At 42.1% G+C, this 17,988-nt stretch overlaps 2 protein-coding genes across 2 annotated transcripts; both read left to right on the top strand.

Moving 5' to 3' along the window:
- Nucleotides 1–317: 317 nt before the first annotated feature.
- agtr1b (angiotensin II receptor, type 1b) lies at nt 318–9,669 on the top strand. Its single transcript, XM_050056581.1, has 2 exons — nt 318–455; nt 7,575–9,669. The coding sequence occupies exon 2, from the start codon at nt 7,681–7,683 to the stop codon at nt 8,758–8,760; it is 1,080 nt and encodes a 359-aa protein (XP_049912538.1). The 5' UTR covers nt 318–455; nt 7,575–7,680; the 3' UTR covers nt 8,761–9,669.
- Nucleotides 9,670–9,967: 298 nt separating this feature from the next.
- cpb1 (carboxypeptidase B1 (tissue)) lies at nt 9,968–17,981 on the top strand. The gene is made up of 11 exons (XM_050056607.1): nt 9,968–10,042; nt 11,874–11,949; nt 12,287–12,411; nt 12,493–12,592; nt 12,679–12,780; nt 12,872–12,976; nt 13,066–13,176; nt 13,304–13,394; nt 14,133–14,335; nt 17,222–17,306; nt 17,613–17,981. Exons 1-11 carry the CDS (start codon nt 9,978–9,980, stop codon nt 17,798–17,800), a joined length of 1,251 nt encoding a protein of 416 aa, XP_049912564.1. The 5' UTR covers nt 9,968–9,977; the 3' UTR covers nt 17,801–17,981.
- The last annotated feature ends 7 nt before the right edge of the window (nt 17,982–17,988 follow it).

Raw genomic sequence — 17,988 nt, 5'->3', positions numbered from 1 at the left:
AAAAGCAGACATTAAGGGAGAGGGGAGAGGGATGGTGCTTGGGGAGGAGGAGCAGAGAGGGGAGGAGGAGGAGGTGGAGGAGAGGTGCTATTGTGTAAGATCTTGTGTGTGTTTGTGTGTGTGTGCAGGCTGATGGCCACAGAAAAAGATGGGCCAGGACAATACGTTGCTGACTGGCTCCAAGGAAATTCATTCATCATTGCAGTGTGTGTGTGTGTGTGTGTGTGTGTCTGAGAGAGAGAGAGAGAGAGAGAGAGAGAGAGAGAGAGAGAGGGAGAGGAGAGTAGTGGGGTGAGGGGAGGGGGTGGAGGGGGGGTGTTTGTGTGTCAGACGGTATTCCTGCTCGTCTCGCTCCACCAGTTAAGTTAAATCAGAGGCAGCCACTGGCACACTGCGGTGGTCTCTCTGTCTGTCCTGCTCTGAAGCATCAACTGCCTCCTGGTTCAGCACCACAGGTAAGACCTCACGTTATCTCATTTTCAGGGGGATGTTTTGCCAACTTTTTCAATCAACTTCTGAAATTTAACTTTTTTTTGCACCAGCCTCTCTCATTAGATAAACTCATTATAAGTACTTACAGCTGTGTTTACATGTTTCTGATCTTCCAACGCCTGCATATAAAGGTTTCAGTGTCTGTAAATATTGATCTCATCAGCCCTTTGTTGAAAATCTCTGATATTACCATGGGAACGCACGCACGTTGTGAATGCATACAACAAAATGACTTATTAAATGCATTCACTGACTTTATCGGTGCCACCTGTTGTTGCCGTTTGGTCAAGTTGTTCATGTGAAAGTCCTGTGTGTGCAGAGCGTTTACTATAACTACTGTAGCTGCGCGGCAGAGATGTGAAGAACTGCGCAATGCAGACTATAAGAAGAGAGGGATGGAGTCTATAGTGAAGTTTACACTGTCTCATATCCCCCAGAGAGAATTTAATCCACTTCCTGATAAACAGTAGCTGTGCGCTGCCTAAAAATCCTCTCTTTATGAAGAGTTTAATCCCAAAACATGCAGGGAAAAGATGAGATGGTGAAGGAGACTTGTTGGCTGTGGAGTAGCAGGGTGAGGTAACTGAGGAAAAGAGGAGGAAGAACAGGTGACACAGAGAGAGATAGGTCTGAATGTTGAGGGGGAAATGCTGGAGAATGAACATGAGGAAAAGAAATTGTGGCTTCAGAGTGAAGGCTGAACATCACGCTCTTAAAACCAAGAGCTCTGTATGGGTTTCACTTTTATAGGCGCTTACTTTCCCCCCTAGTGTTTCTATGTTGGAGACTAAAGCTACTCCTGAGAGCCAGTATACGTGTTATTTAATATCATCTCAGGTTCTGCAGTGAAATAATCTCCTTACAAACTATCTCTCTCAGTGATTGTAAATAAGTAGGAGAGGAATGGATTTATAACTTGTGATGTTATTGTAATTGAAGGCGCCAGTGGCATGTTTCATAAAATACTGTACAGGAAATGAGGGGACGCTTTACAGGCTGACGTTTGTGCTGTCTAATTGTGGAAGTCGTAGGAAAGTGCAGTTTTCAAAAAAATGCAGACATGATTTCTGAAGCCAATATGTCCATTAGCTCCTCTCTGGCAAGCAGACGTCAAGTCTTCATTTAGCTCATGGACACTATCACTCTCACTCTCTGTCTTTCTCACACACACACACACACACACACACACATACACACACACGCTTAATCAAAAACCTCTGTTTTTTCTCTTTTTGACCATATATGTATAAAATGCACATTTTTAAACAGAGAAACGTGATTGTTTGGTGCGTTTTTTTAAAAACGGCAATGAACTTAATTGCATGGCCACATCGCACTTAACATTTGGCAGTCAGTGAGTTCGGTCAAGTTCCCTACTTTAAAAACTCTTCAGCGAAGGGGGGCCCTGTAAGCTGAGACAGAGGAGGAAGTGAGTTGCGGTCGAGGTGCACAACCCTTTCTGACACCCATATTATTGCTCTAGAAGGAGTAATAAAGCCCAGTCACCAGAATAAAATGTTGGGATTACACATTTCTGCAAACCTCGGATATGTTACATTTGTAATCATATAAGATTCCCACAGTCATGGAAAACCTTGAAAAGTCATAGAATATCACAGTCATGTTTTCCAAGCCTGGAAAAGTCTTGGAATTAGTAAAAATCATTGAAAGTCTTGTAAAAGTCATCGAAATTTCTTACAGTAATCGTCTGTGGATAACCATCTACATAATGTAACATGATGGCAAATTTAGTTTTTGTAGCTGTCAATGTAACGAAGCTCCAATATGAGTCGATGTGTGACGTTTTGTTTGCCATCACGTATGTTTCTCCATTTTCTCCCCAAGTTCTGTCTCTCTCTAGCAAGCTGAAAATATGTTTGACAAAAGTTTGAAACTGATATGTTTTAAAAAACGCTGGGCAAGTGGTGCAGGAAAAAAAATGTTATTATGGGTCCTTAAAAAGTCATGGAAAGGTTTTTATATTTTGACAGTGAAAATGTGCAGGAACCCTGTATCATATTAATGTGTTTAAAGTCTTATAGCCTCCTGAAACCTGAACTTTTGTTTGGCGTGCATTTCCAATTTCTCCGAGCTATTTGGGATCAGTAGGACTTGACAAGTATAAAAAAATGAAACCTTGTCAACAATAAAGTCCTAGTGTCCTTAGATGAGACAATAATAAAGTCCCAATGTCTTCAGACTAGTCCTTTCTTATTAACAGTGTCCTAGCTGTCTCAGTGTTGCCATATCAAACTGCAAACTTTATTAATCATAAATAAACAAGTTTCAACAATAAAATGCGATCAGGTTTTGGACCTTGCCCACTTTTGTGTCGGGAATGACTGTAGACTGACTTGGCAGAGATGGTTGGCTTTTTGTTTTTACATGGATAAGTGTATTGAGCTCTTACTGCCACTAGATGGCACAAAAAAGTGTCCACAAACGAGGACAACAGGTCAAAGTTAAGCAGAATGAATTGTGAGGTGCAGTAAACCCAAGGATCTCAGGAGGATAGTTCTGATTACGTGTATGAGCTGATTTGGTCATCATGAAGTGTAGGGGATGATGGATGGTGTGACATCTGCATGGGCGAGACAACTGCCAAGCTGCAGACCACTGTTTGAGACCAACAAAAACATTATTTCCTTGCAAGACATTGGCAGCATTTCCAGCCATGATTGTGCCACCACAATTTTTTTTAAGCCAAAACATGATCTTACCCTAACCATCACTAAGTGTTTCTTGTACGTAAGCATAACCACACATCAACCATAGCACACATACACAGACACATAATAGCATACAAATCTTGCCAACATTTATTTTGACAGTTTGGTTGAGTGATAATGACCTATTAAAGGTCTAGTACGAAAGATTTAGCGGCATATAGTGGTGAAGTTGCAGATTGCAGCCAACTGAGACTTCTCTTATATGCCAAGTATGTAGGAGAGCTATGATGAAGACGCAAAACCGGAAATGACCCTATCTAGAGCCAGCATTTGGTTTGTGCATTCTGGGCCAGGGCTGCCCCCGACTAAGAATTTTCCTAGCCGACCAATGGTTGCCATTTAGGGCTATTAGTCCACTAGTAACCCGCATGTTTACAATATTAATTTGATTATTCGATTACATATTTTTTGGGTGGGACAACACAAAGGTTTGAGTTCAAGGTGTGAGAAAGAATAGTATCAGTAACATTGTTAACACTGTGCTACATTACAATAGTATCAGTAACATTGTTAACACTGTGCTACATTACAGAGAAACACAAAACCGTCCTAATGAACCTTCATTAATATAGGCCTATATTTTATCTACAAGTGCACGTCACACACTGAGCGAGCCGCCTGTTAATGACGCTGTCGGCTAATGGGCATGTAGCTACTTCCATGTTTCAGATGATACGTCATGTTTGTAGTCGACCAATGAAGATGAGTTTACATATCACCTTGGGTTCGTCCTTCACCTTCTCAAAATGATCCCACACTTTGGATTTCCTGCCCGACATGTTATTAACTAGCCTGTGGAATAACCGCAGGTACCAGCCCTGGAAATTAACTCCTGTCTGACTGCTGAGCATGGCCACTTCATGTTTCTGTCCTTTCAAATTAAATTCCCACATGGTCCACTCATATAGGTTTTTACTTACACATGGCTGTTTGGGCTGAGAAAGCCATGTGTAAGTAAGGTAAAGGAGGTTGTTGGGTTGGTGTGGGGAGCAGTGAAACCTGGCATTAGGGGAGTGTCTCTGGGACGCCAGAGATCACTGTCTAGCCTCCTGGAGGTGTCGTGGGACCAACTAGACGAAACACTGGTGAAAGGAGGTTCCCACCCGATGACCCCAAAGACATGTTAGTTATCACTGCTCACTGGTCTGTATAGTTCAGCCTTGCCATAATAGCTTATCATAGGGCTTAGGAGGTTATTCACTGAGTGCTGATCCTTTCTCTAGAGCACAAACTTCTTGTGTTTATTTGAATTGATTTATGTTGTCATGGTGCAGCTCCTAATGGAGTTTCATGGTTTTTTTTTTGTTTGTTTTCTTGCGACTAAGTGACCAATGAAATCTTGCAGACTAATGACCTTTCTGGTTGACTGACATTTGGTTTATTATTAGGGAGCAGCCCTATTTTGGGCTACTGTAGAAACAACATGGCGGATGACCCACTGCATAAGTAGATATAAACGGCTCATTCTAAGGTAATGAAAACACAAATTTTTAGTTTCAGGTGACTATGTACCAAAGAAAACAGTTTCTCTTTGCATGTATAGAAGCCCCTACATCCTACACTCTGGACCTTTAAGCTGCAAAGTTGTTTCAAGGCTGCCATTTGTTGATGTTGGGAAGTTGAGTGTTTAATTTGTATTCTTGCAAAATGCTTGAAGATACAGGATGCAAAATGGGGCAGCACCCGTTTTTGCAAAACGTTCTGTTGACCTAACAGGCCTGAAACGAGGCCTTAACGAGAGGAAGATCATGAGGTTGGTGGCTGTTCCCAGTAAGATGAACCTCACTCTATAATGGGCCGATATAAATCATTAACTCCATCAACCAGACATTTTAGTGGCTCTCTCTATGGGCAGCCAGATGGTGGTGCTCATGTCAGAGCAGCCGGGTGTTCAGGTCGAGAGCAGCCTCAGATAGCTCTGTTGATGGGAACCACAATGCTATCTAAACTCAGTCTAACTCGGCTGTGATCTTAATTTTCCTCGGTTTAGCTTTCCAAGAAATTCCCATGATCCCTGCAAGGAGCTCCATTTTAAAACCCCAAAATAGGATTAGACGTGGAATGTTGCCACTGCGGTGCCATTCAGGAGTCAGTCTCTGAGGAGCAGAAACGTCCCCAAACTTCCTCCCATTCCTGATTTTTATCATTCACTGTAAGCAGCTGTGTGTTTGCAAATGGCGCATGGCCTCACAATCCTTTGTCTTGTCTGAGAGGATGCAGCTTGGCCCATGGACCTTGTGAAGTGGGTGTTTACCTTCCTGTCTGTGGTCACCCAGGGTTTATGGCTGTCATTCAGTAATGTGCCATCTCACTCCCGAGCTATAGCTCACTGGATACAGCCACACTAAATCACCTGCTTCCGAGTTACCTTCTGTCGGTGCCACCTCACCTTTATTATGGGGCTTACTTACATACATAGGCAGCAATAACTTTCAGCCTTGTTGATGCTCTCTGCGCGCACACGTCCCCTCACCTTGAGCATCTCCCTCATGGAAAAATACTGGCAGTTAAAGTGCCAGCCTTTCCAATAATGCTAAAAGGCATGTGGTGTCCATTTTCTCCCATATTTCCATTTGTGGTCACCAGAAAATCTTCTCAGCATCAAGAGATTTTTCTTAAACGGTTTTATATCCCTAAACTCTGAAACTGATATGTGTTTTGTCGCTCTCCTCTGTATAGTTTAAATTTACAGCCACCCACTGTTATAATCATTATAGAAAGAAAACACATGTACAGTAAATCCAAGCAGTGACATCTGTGTTGGTGCTTTACCCTACCTACTACAGCGGGGTCTGTGCAGGAAGCTCGCAGAGATATTTCATTATTCTGTTGCCCTTGGCACCCACACATCTTCCACACTCAACAGTCCCCACATCTGCAACCGATACGGTAGTTGCTTTAGTGCACGGAGGGGTTTTTTCAAAGAATTCATGCGCTCAAACCCAGTGGAAAATTAGCAGATCTTTGACTAGGAGATAAAATAGTTCTACTGGAAGGGTTTAAACGGGCTTAATGGCAACCAGAGTGCAACAGGCATGCAGATAGGGAAGGTTTATAATAGTGCTTTCAGTAAGTAGACCACAGTAGCTGTAAAAGCAGCAACGGCTTCCTTTAGAAGCAAAAGCCATTTTGTCAATATTGTCAATAATTTCCATGATGATATCACTGGACTGGATCAGCTGTGAGATGTGGGGAGAGTAAAATCTTGGCGCTAGAATGCCATCTTGTGGCAAGACACCTGCTTAGTTTAGCCAAACTGGAATCAGAGGATTTTTTATTGTGGCAGCACACACAGTAGTCTACATTTTATCTGTATTACACAACATAGTCAACTTCATATTCCAAAAAACAGCCCATAAGTTATTTTTTCTGTGCTCTTTTGAGCCCCAAATCCAGAGCACGTTTTCCCCAGGCATCTATTTAGTTTTAATGTTGCTACAAACACGTTGTCATTTTTATGTAATTAGTACCAGAAACTATCTTTGCAGCTATAGCAATAGACTATATGAGGCTTATGCTAATATTATTACATCAGCCCCACTAATGACACTCACTAAGCCATTCTATTAAACATAAAGACTCTCAACAAAGGGAAGAATTTTTTTTTTTAATTCCCATTTCACATTCTGCTGCTACAAATGAAGCAAAAACTAGCCCCGAGGCAAATTTTCCGCAGCACGCAGGTTTGATTTTCTCACAGAGCAAAGTTTCCACAGAGCCGAATCCCTGCTGTCCTGTTTGTTTAGGTGTGTGCTGATTAGAAGTTCTCATGCTGGGTACAATGTATCTCTGCACACCAAGGGTTTGAAACGTGACATGTCTTTTTTTTTTTTTTTTTTTTTTACAGTGACTGGAGCCTCAACCCTCTCTTTCTCTCTCCTCCCTCAGTACCTCAGTGTTTAATGGTGTTGTTATCGAAGCTCGCACTTTGCCATGCAGTCTTCATTAACACAGGTCGTAACACAAGGCATAAATGTTCTCCTTCCGGGTGCTGACAGTCCACCCAGATGGACGGGCCATTTGATAAACACTGTACTGTTTTACTGTTGCCATTCATTAGCCGAGACACGATTTAAAGGAGCGGGGAGAATGCAGACTGTCTGAATAATGATGTTTCAAAGGGCATTTTTGGAATATTGAATAACATACAACATCTGTTTTTCATGGCTTCTTATTTTACAGAAATAACATAAAGCGTCAGGATGGCTTTAATGTGCAGGTCTTTAATGAGCTGGTGTAGGGTGAGCACTTTCATTGGTGCTTGTGTGGATTAGCGTTTATGGACCATGCCAGCGGTAATGATGGCTCTTCCCCTAGACTGCCTGTGACATTTTTGTTGTGTTTCTTTTATAGGACTCGCTGAGGCCCTCGCCCAAGGCCTGTATCAGTCACCACAGACGCACCCTGCCGACAGGGCCCCCTGTTTAAAAGTCCCAGGATCTGGCACTAAAAAGGGAAAATGACGAATATAACGACAGAAGGGATATCTCTGGATTGCGGCATGTCTGGAACGCATGAATTCATCTTCACCCTGGTACCCATCGTCTACAGCTGTATCTTTGTCATCGGCATTGTCGGAAACAGTATGGTGGTGGCCGTCATCTACTGCTACATGAAGCTCAAGACGGTGGCCAACATATTTGTGCTCAATCTTGCTGTTTCTGACCTCACCTTCCTCATCACTCTGCCCATGTGGGCCACATCTACAGCCATAGGCTATCACTGGCCCTTTGGAGGATTCCTGTGCAAGGCCTGTGCAGGGCTGGTGACGTTTAACCTCTACACCAGCATCTTCTTCCTCACAGCGCTCAGCATGGACCGCTATCTCGCCATAGTCCACCCAATGCGATCACGCAGGTTCCGCACCGTGGTGTACGCACGAATTACCTGTGTGGTGATCTGGCTTTTTGCTTTTGTGCTTACTGTGCCCACAGCAATGACCAGGGATCTCCACAAAATCACAAACTACACTACAGTGTGTGGCATTCTGCACCCAAATATCGAAGATGCCTTAAGATTGAAAGAGCTCCTGCTGGCCATCAGCCTGATGAAAAGCCTGCTGGGCTTCCTGGTGCCCTTCATCATCATCATCACCTGTTACTGCCTCATCGGACGGGCGCTGCTGGGGAAGAGGCACATCCAGAAAAGCTCCCGTTCCCGTGATGACGAGGTTCTGCGCATGCTTGCAGCAGCTCTCCTGGCCTTCTTCCTGTGCTGGATGCCCCATCAGGTGTTCCACCTAATGCAAATCCTCACCCAGCTGAAACTGGTGGAGAACTGTACCATCCTGGATATCATCGACACCGCCATGCCCTTCACCATCTGCATTGCCTACTTTAACAGCTGTGTCAACCCCCTCGTGTACGGCTTTGTTGGGCACAACTTTCGCAAAAACTTGGTGCGTCTGTTGCGCTGCTCGCCGAGTGGAGCCACAGGGCCTCACCCGAGCATCAGCTCCAAGATGAGCGCCCTGTCTTTTCGTGCCTCTGAGGCACTGAGCCTCACGGCCAAAAGTAAGGCCTCCCCTGACGTTAAGTGAAGGGGGGGAGAAAAAAAAAGAGTGAGGGTACAAGTTCACCCTCCCCGGTCTTTTGGTCTGTGGTTAAGGAGCCGGGGATGGAGACATTCCATGCTTTTAAAACCCCAACTGTATTACCAAGCACTGAACCATGCAGAATGGCTGAAATGTTGTATTCATGTTCCTCTGTGAGTCCAAGAGACATTCACTACTTTGTACAGAGCTTATCTGCAGAACAATTATTCATAAACCACCACATGTCACACAACACTCATGCTTGTCACAGTCATGCATTCAAGTGTTTCACTCCAGTTACGGGAAATGAAGTCAGTGTCACTGACACATGTTGTAAAAAAAAAACATCCAGGAGTACTGCCATGCAAGAAAAGACTATACATAATTACAGATTGCTTATCCCATTATTTATATAAGATATGCATGTACTGCAGAATTTTGTCGCCGTAAGGATACGGTGCAGTAATATATTGTCCAGTGATAACCATTCTGTGTGCTCAGCAGGTCTTTCACCAGTTGGAACAGTGATCAAGTGCTCAGCAAAGAGGCCAAAAAAAAAATCATAAGCCACCAATGTATGATCTGTCAGCAGCTGTGCATATGGAACAATTAAAGTGTAGCAACATTGTGATGTAAGTTTATATCAGTTAGTAACATATTTGACGATGGTAACTTGTTCCTGTATAATATATGTGGTTAAGTGTTTGCATGATACGATTGCTGAAATGTTGCCCAGTCTGGGAGTAACATGCTGTATAAATAAGAGTCCTACACAAACACTCCAGGCAGGGTGATCATTGTTAATACCTCTGGTGGTTGTCTTTGTGGTATTTAAACATGTTGATAGATTCTTTTTTTCTTACTCTGTAAATGTACAGTTTGTGAATATATGAAAATATGAATAAAATGAAAAAAACCTCAGTAAAAGAAGTGATTCGTCATTAAAATGTGTCATTAGTTACCAGAAATAACAGCTGATGTCACATTAAGTAGCTATTACAACTTCGAATCAAGTGACCTTGGCTCAGAGTTTCCCTGAGCACCTCGAGCATCGATTAATCATTGACTGTGCATCATGTCGGCCCCCGTTCCTCCACGTAGCACCTAAAAATAGCAGGTGGCTTTTTGGGAGGATGTGTGACATCACAGATGATGATTGGTGGATGGGCGGCAGGTCAGGGTTATAAGTGCTGCCAAGCGGTGACTTCAGCCTCACTGACAACATGAAGGTCCTCCTGCTTTTTGGATTGGTGGCTGTTGCCGTGGCTGACGTCACTCGCTTTGAGGGGTAAATCTCTAGTCTTTGTCAAAGCAAACATTATATTTCTGTGAATTATATGTCACACTATTGCTATAATAATGTCTAAATTGGAGTGCTAATCATGACTTTGCATTGAGCAAGGATGATAACATACGCGGCCATGACTCTTGACCTATCTACTATTTATTACAGGACAGTATTAGCCAATGTTAAAGGAACACTTCACCCACAAAATTACCACTCGTAAATCCATCATGCCTTGTTACCTTGACTTTGTAAGGAAATTTTTTTTTCTTATTCCCATGTGTCCCATTGAACATTTTGATTTAATGATCAATTGGGGACCTTGTTAAACAACAGCAAAACTATATCAAAACATCCATTTACAAACTCACACAGCTGGTACAGTATAATCCAAGTCTCATTTATCCAGTCGTATGCTTAGTACTTTCCAAACACATGCATTTTTGCTAAAAACCTTAGTGTTAGAGTCTGGATTTGAAAAGAGCATTGAGTTTTATTTTTAGTTCAGTTTTAAATAGTAATGATTCAGCAACAATGCATGTGTTTGAGAAGTATTGAGCATATGACTGGATAAATAAGCCTTGGATTATTTGTTAACAGATATTTTGATATAGTTTTGCGATTGTTTTATGTTCCCCGGTCAATCAATAAGCCAATATTTTTGCTGTTTGTTGCAGAAGCAAGTTTTTCTTCACAAATTCAATGTAACACAGCGTGACTAATTAATATGCAAATAGTAATTTTGTGGGTGAAATACTCCTTTAACTAGTAGATCAACTACGTACTGCAGTGGTTCTCACATGGTGTGCCATATGTAAATCCAGGTGTGCCATGTGATTTTGTGATAACCACACATTATTATTGAAATATTCAACTGGGACTATGCAAAAAATTATGATGATTTTATATGATTTTTTAATAGACTGTATCAGTATGTTGTGGCACCCATTTTCTAATAAAGAGGCAAACTCGATCTAAAAAAATTCAATTTAGTTTAATTTAATTTGATTTAATTTAGTTTAATTTAATTTTTAAAAATGTATCTTACATTATTTCCCATTAACATTGATGTGTAATTGGTGCTTTGATGTCATTTTAAAAAGTTTAAAATTAATTTTTTGAATCATTTTGTTAAATATTTCATGAGTAATAGTTAATTCCCAATTGTTATTTATATATTATTAAATAAAAACAAACATTTATGTCGTGATAAGAGTAATAACACACCTTATAGAGGCTATTGTGTACAGATATAGATACAGGTGTGCCTTGAGATTTTGGCTGGCCCTACTGTGTGCCTTGGGCACAACAAGTTTGAAAACCGCTGATGTACTGTATCCAGCATTATGAGTCACTATAATAAGCCTGCCATCATTTAATAGTACTTCTAGTTCAATATTTTTGGCAATAAAATATTGTTAAAGCAGGAGGTTGTCCTGGTTACGAAACAGGATTTGTCCCTATTTAAACTAATTTGCTCAAAGGTATTTCAACAGTATTGTACAAACCAGTAACCCTTTAACTGCTGTAAGGCCTCCCAAAAAACATCCGGCCTCTATATCTTTATGTAGCTGCAATTCAGTTTATATAAACTTTGTACTGAAATGAGTTCAGAGATAGAACTGAACATGAAACAATCATGGGTTATGAACCTTGCAGAAGAATAACACTAAACAATCACATCACACTTCATTCTTGCGAAAGGGCAGCACTTGTGCAGTTTGCACTTCCTACATGTACAGAGTGTTCTGTTACAGAGGCTGCCTGGTAATATGAACCACAAAAACTGCAATGGGCTATTGCACCATATTTGTGATTTCTTTTTCTTCAATAGAGAGAAAGTCTTCCGTCTGAAGCCTGTGCTTGATGAACATGTGACCCTCATTAAGGACCTGGCTAAGAGCATCGAGGTACCTTGCTGCTTTCTCACACACCCACACACCTTATAATGCTATCTTTACTCACTACAGGGGTTTAATTGGTTTGCTCAAGGCGGAAGTGGCTAAATTGGACCTACTTTTTTGGGTCAATTCCCTGAATACCCCATTCATATATGCATGTCATATCAAATTGCACCTTTTTGAATGCTTGGATGAACTACTGTCTATATTTGCTGGATCTCATGTCATATTCACTTTACAATAAGTCTTTCAGTCTTCACTGTTTTTCAAATGAGAGGCTGAAATTTGGAGTTTCCATCTAAATATCTCAACATGCTCAAGTGTTTGACTTTGGCGCCATCTGCAGGTTGACTTCTGGAGCCCCGAGAGCGCTGAGCTGGTGACCATCGACATTGATGTGGACGTCCGTGTGCCTGCCATGTACCTGGATATGGTGTACACCCTCCTGCAGCAGAATGACATGGAGCACATGTAAATAACCAGACAGAAGTCACTTAAACATTAGGTTTTATTTTTTGCACATTCTGTTTTAACACTTAAATCCCTCTATAGAGTCCTTATTGAGGATCTGCAGTCTGCTGTCGATGACCAGGCTGACAACAAGCCCTCTCCCAGAGCCCACAGCTACACCAAGTACAACAGCTGGGACAAAGTAAGGGGAAAATAGATCATCAGTTGCAATCTATATCCTGGCCAGACAGTAATTTCCCGTTCTTATTTTTCTCCCTTTAATTTCAGGTCCAGTCCTGGATCAACTCCATTGCCTCCTCTAATCCTAGTCTGATCAGCAAGCAGGTGATTGGAAACACCTACGAGGGACGCCCCATGACTGTCCTCAAGGTATTTCAAGCCTGCTATATCAAAAGTTTTCACTATGTTTACCACCGATTACATCTAACAAATGGCTTATGATTACTTTTAACAACCACAGCTCGGTAAGAAGTCCAGCTCCACCAAGCCCGCTATCTTCATGGACTGTGGTATCCATGCCAGGGAGTGGATCTCTCCTGCCTTCTGCCAGTGGTTTGTCAAGGAGGTAATGAGGACACCTGGATGGGCATGGCAAACATTTATACAGAGGCTTCCAGTGATTACAGCACAGAATGTTTTTCCAATCTTCCTCAGGCTCTGTCCACCTACGGCAGTGATTCTCAGATGACCAGCCTGCTCGACCAGATGGATGTCTTTGTTCTGCCCGTCTTCAACATTGATGGCTACGACTACACCCACAAGAGCGTATGTTCCACTTCCAAGCCTCAGTTTATAGTCTAACCTAATAAATATAATGCTGTTTATTTTAAGAAATTGTTGATTTGTTAAATGCATGTCTGACATGTTTATTTTTTCCGCTTGGGGACTTTAGAACAGGATGTGGAGGAAGACTCGCTCCAGGAAATCTGGATCCAGCTGCATTGGTGCCGATCCCAACAGGAACTTCAACGCTGGCTGGTGCAGTAAGTACAACACTTTATACTCAAGTGCCCCTTATATCTTATAGAAGTGCTCCATTGATTTTGTATTGTATCTCGTGAGAAGCAGATATCTTGACTTTTAGTGCGTATTAGAAGTCACACCCCAAAAACCTTCAAGCCTACATTTCCCACAAGGCAACTTGGTGCCAGCTTTCAAATCCACATTTTGCAACGTCAGTAAGGCAAGCTTTTTGGTATAAATTTGTAGTCTTAAGTAGAGGTCTTCATAGGTCCAGAATAACAGACCTGAACCCTAATAGACCTGGAAATCTGGGAAATAAGACTCGACCTGGTGTGTGTCCAAGAGGAGAGAGACCTGAGACATTTTCTTGAAGCTTCTTTTTCACACCATTGAAGATGGTATTTCCTTGGCTCCACCTTTGGCTTGCTGGTGTCTTCTTAGATCCACTTGGGTATTACACATGATGATAAACAGACCCAACTGACCCTACTAAAACTACTAAACTGTAGGTGTCTTGGGTCCTAGGTTCCGGTTAGGCCTTGGAGGACGTCTAGTTTCAAGCTGAAACAGAGGTTACCCTGACAACATCACTATGACATTGTCAGAGGTACTTTCTCAAACTCCCTCCAGAGCCACATAAGACATTTTACAAGTGTTTTCACTGGCTTTATAGTTTAATGCAGGTAAATTGAACTCCATGTGTACAAGAAGAAGAAAGTGTCTATCGATGGTTTTCATTACTGTTACTTTGATTACAGCCACCGGAGCCTCCAGCAACCCCTGCAGTGACACCTTCTGTGGGTACAAACCTGAGTCTGAGATCGAGGTCAAGAACGTCGCCGACTTCATCCGTAGGAACAAGTCTATCATCAAGGCTTACCTCACCATCCACTCCTACTCCCAGCTGCTGCTCTTCCCCTACTCCTACACCTTTGAGCTGGCTGCCGACCACAGTGAGCTGGTAAGTCGTCATTACCTGCCATAATTGGCATATCGTACATGCAGTACAGCTGAATAAGGACAGTGTCTATATTAACAGTCAGTCACATTTACTATATAATTAGCCATCATGGCAGTGTCACATGCATCGCTACAGTGCAGCAGCCTTTTATACAGCCTTTCATAGAAACATATACATCGGGAACACAATAATAAGAAGATTAACTGCATCAGACATAGGCATGTGACATTTTGGATGACGCTGGCTCTTCATATAATTATCGTCAGACAAGTATCAAAAGTAAAAGTTGCCAGTGTCACTATGCGGTTTACATTAGCAGCAGATTTGGAATTTTAATTATATTACATCTATATAGGAATTACACTCATTAGATGCAGACTATTCTGTGTAAAAATGTTTTCACAATGGGGAGCATCTCCAGTAAGGTGTGCATCTTAATTCAAAGCCTAGCTGCATGTCAAAACTTCCAGAACAAAAGGTGTTATATTATATGAATATAATAGAAACTGATTATCATATCTCTAAAGGTGTTTCCAAAAGCTTAAGCAAGAATTCAACCCACTCCCATAATGACTCTTATCTAAAGGCCACACTTAGCTGCTGCAAATCATTTACTCCCTGCTCATATGCCTCACTCTCATGGCTCTTTTACCTCTCACTGGGGTGTACAGTTAACACTCACACCCCTGCTCCAGCTCTCACACGAACTGTGGCAGATCACGTCTCTGCCTCTCTATTACTCACTCGTAATTTAAGCTCTCTTCTGACACATTGCAGAACAAAAGAACTCCAGGGATCTGTCATAACTCATCTGCTCTTCCAGAAATATAATTTCCTGCTCGTGCATTTCTCTGGGGCTTTCATTTCCTGTTGGAACTCACTGAAGCCTTTTTACTACTTTCTGTAATATTAGTAAAAATGTTTGTTTGATCAAATGGATGGTGGATGCTGCAGGCGGAAAAACATATATTTACTATTCTTACTACCAGATGTATTTAATAGTTGTTTGGTTCTGTATAGTACTAAGTCTTTTCACTTTAAAGCCAGATAATGTAGCTTTTAAAAGACGTATTACACTCCTACACTTAAAAATTAAACAATTTAGAGAAATAAAATGCTCCATTACTCATTAAATTCAGGTGTTTTGCTGACACAACCCTACCTGGTCTGGTACGCCCAGTTAGCTAGCATGTGTAGGCTAATGTTAGCTAACTTTTTAGAAATAGCCTATCCACCTTATTCCTGAGGCCGTTAATGTAGAAATGATTATAGGTGCAACTTCAGCTAAGATAGTGGAAGTAGCAGTAGGCTAGTTAGTTGCTTTAACTGTCTATGGTTTGTCTCAGTGGCTAATCTTAGTGGCTAGAACTTCGATTTAATAACTCAGCAGTTATAAAAATGTGTAAACTGTGATGTTAAGGCAGACAAGTGGAGCATGAGCTGTAAAACGTCATGTTTATTCACTTAACACGTAGCTAAAATTAATACCGAATTATGTTAAATGTTAGGCAAATGTGTCAGCGTCTCTTTAGGGTCCATGTCATTGGTTCGACAGCCCATTGGTTCGACATCCCATTAGTCCAACTGTCCGCGGTGCTGAACGGCTCGCGGCAGGCGTATGGTGCGCCGCGACCGGCTTGAGGCGGAGCAGGCTCACGGCTTATGTGTTTGTCACTTTCTTTTTCATTTTAACCCACACCATGATCTTTTCCTGACCCTAACCAAGTGGTTTTTGTGCCTAAACCTAACCAGACCTTAACCACAGGGCATCATGATGATTTCGGAACGGACTTAGGAACAATGAGTTTAATATGGTCGGAACAATGGGATGTCGAACCAATGGGCAGTTCCCGTCTCTTTATGAGTAGTAACAAGTCATAAATCATCTTTTCGAAAGAGTATGTGTTTACCTACACTAGCTTGGGCTCTGTTAAATCTAACATTATGCTAATGTAGCAAAGCAAGCGAAGTGCTAATGCGCTTGTTTCAAAAGAACTGTTAAGGCAGACAAGTGGAGCATGAGCTGTAAAACATCATGTTTAGTCACTTTACACGTAGCTAAAATTAATACCGAATTATGTTAAATGTTAGGCAAATGCGTCAGCGTCTCTTTATGAGTCCTAACAACTCATTAATCATCTACCTATGTTAGCTTGGGCTCTGTTAAATTTAACAGTATGCTAACGTAACAAGGCAAGCTAAGTGCTAATGCGCTTGTTTCAAAAGGAAAACAACTAATGCTTTAAGATGGCTGTCACCACGTTTGGGGTGTAACAGGTGGTGTGTTCTAAGTTTTTTGTCCCAATCACTCTAGGAAAGAGGATTAGCTTTCTGTTAGGTACTGTTTGCACTGGAAAACAGCAGTTCTGGTTCGACGCCTGAAGTTGCACCCATAATTCACACATTATCATGGGGCTAGGAGCAAGATGAAGATATTTTATGTTCTGCTGTGATGTCTAAGTCTAAGTATTCAGCAACACAGATGAATATATCAGTACTTTATAAAGTAAAAACTGATTGGTCCTTTAACACAGTGGTTCCCAAGTGCGTGTAGCCTCAAGGTCCAGATTCTTCCTTAGTCATTAGTTCAAGGTCCACACAGTTTGATATATTAAGCATCATACTTGCATTTGGCCATGTTGTCGAGTTAGTTTGCTGAGTCTGTCAAGTAGCTGTCCATTGTCTCACTTATTCTACAGCAGGAAATGGCAATTCACAATAACATGTCTATGCCAGAAACTTACCGTTCTTCAAAATAAAGTGTGTTTTTGCGAGTCACTTGCGGTCCATTCAGAATGGACCCGCGACCCCCTTTTGGACTGTGACCCACCAGTTGGGATCCACTGGTTTGACACATCTGACTGTTGTTTCTTCTCTGTATCATAGCTGAAGGTTGCTGAGGGAGCCTCTGCTGCCCTGCGTAGTCTGTATGGCACTCGCTACACCAGTGGACCCGGTGCTGCAACCATCTGTAAGTAAACCAAATATTGCAGCTGCATTGGTCTCCATGGGGAAATAGTGTGTTGAGAGAAAGCTTGATAGTCTATTTTCCACCAATAAGAATATTTATTATGATGTGTTCACGATGCACAAACCTCTTTTGAGAGACATGGCCTCTAGAGGCAACAAAAGACCCATCATGAGAGAAAGCTATTTCTAGCAATCAAAGACTTTTTTGGCCCCTGAAAGCAGTATTTGTATGAAAACACATGCAGGCTGTCCCAGGTCATCAGCATATCCCAGTCTGAATAATCCCCCTCTCCTTATCTGCCCTCAGACCCCGCTGCTGGAGGCTCTGATGACTGGGCCTACGACCTTGGAGTGAAGTATTCCTACACCTTTGAGTTGCGTGACACTGGTCGTTATGGCTTCCTGCTGCCCGAGTCTCAGATCAAGCCCACATGCGAGGAGACCATGCTGGCCGTCAAGTACATCGCCGCCTACGTGCAGAAAAACCTCTATTAAAGAGCGGAACTGCCAGGACCCCTGCCAACTCAGCTCCTCTGTACCAGCCCCCAGCCCCTCCAACCTCTCAGCCATCTCCAGCCTGTATCCATGGATACGGGCACCACCCGCCATGTTTCCTCGCTGTGCTTGACAGAATGTCAAGATGAGTGCAAACAATAAAATCAATGATCCATCCCCACATGCTG

The sequence above is a fragment of the Epinephelus moara genome, chromosome 11, assembly GCF_006386435.1.
Source record: "Epinephelus moara isolate mb chromosome 11, YSFRI_EMoa_1.0, whole genome shotgun sequence".
Classification (NCBI taxonomy): domain Eukaryota; kingdom Metazoa; phylum Chordata; class Actinopteri; order Perciformes; family Serranidae; genus Epinephelus; species Epinephelus moara.
The sequence above is the reverse complement of the archived record's forward strand: the minus strand, read 5'-3'. Positions and strand labels throughout refer to the sequence as shown.

Bases quoted from the DNA above. Each gene is read 5' to 3' on its own strand.
- agtr1b (XM_050056581.1), top strand. From the start codon at position 7,681: ATGACGAATATAACGACAGAAGGGATATCTCTGGATTGCGGCATGTCT.
- cpb1 (XM_050056607.1), top strand. From the start codon at position 9,978: ATGAAGGTCCTCCTGCTTTTTGGATTGGTGGCTGTTGCCGTGGCTGAC. The intron at 10,043-11,873 runs GTAAATCTCTAG...TTTCTTCAATAG, and splicing joins GACGTCACTCGCTTTGAGGG to AGAGAAAGTCTTCCGTCTGA. The intron at 12,412-12,492 runs GTAAATAACCAG...ATCCCTCTATAG, and splicing joins CAGAATGACATGGAGCACAT to AGTCCTTATTGAGGATCTGC.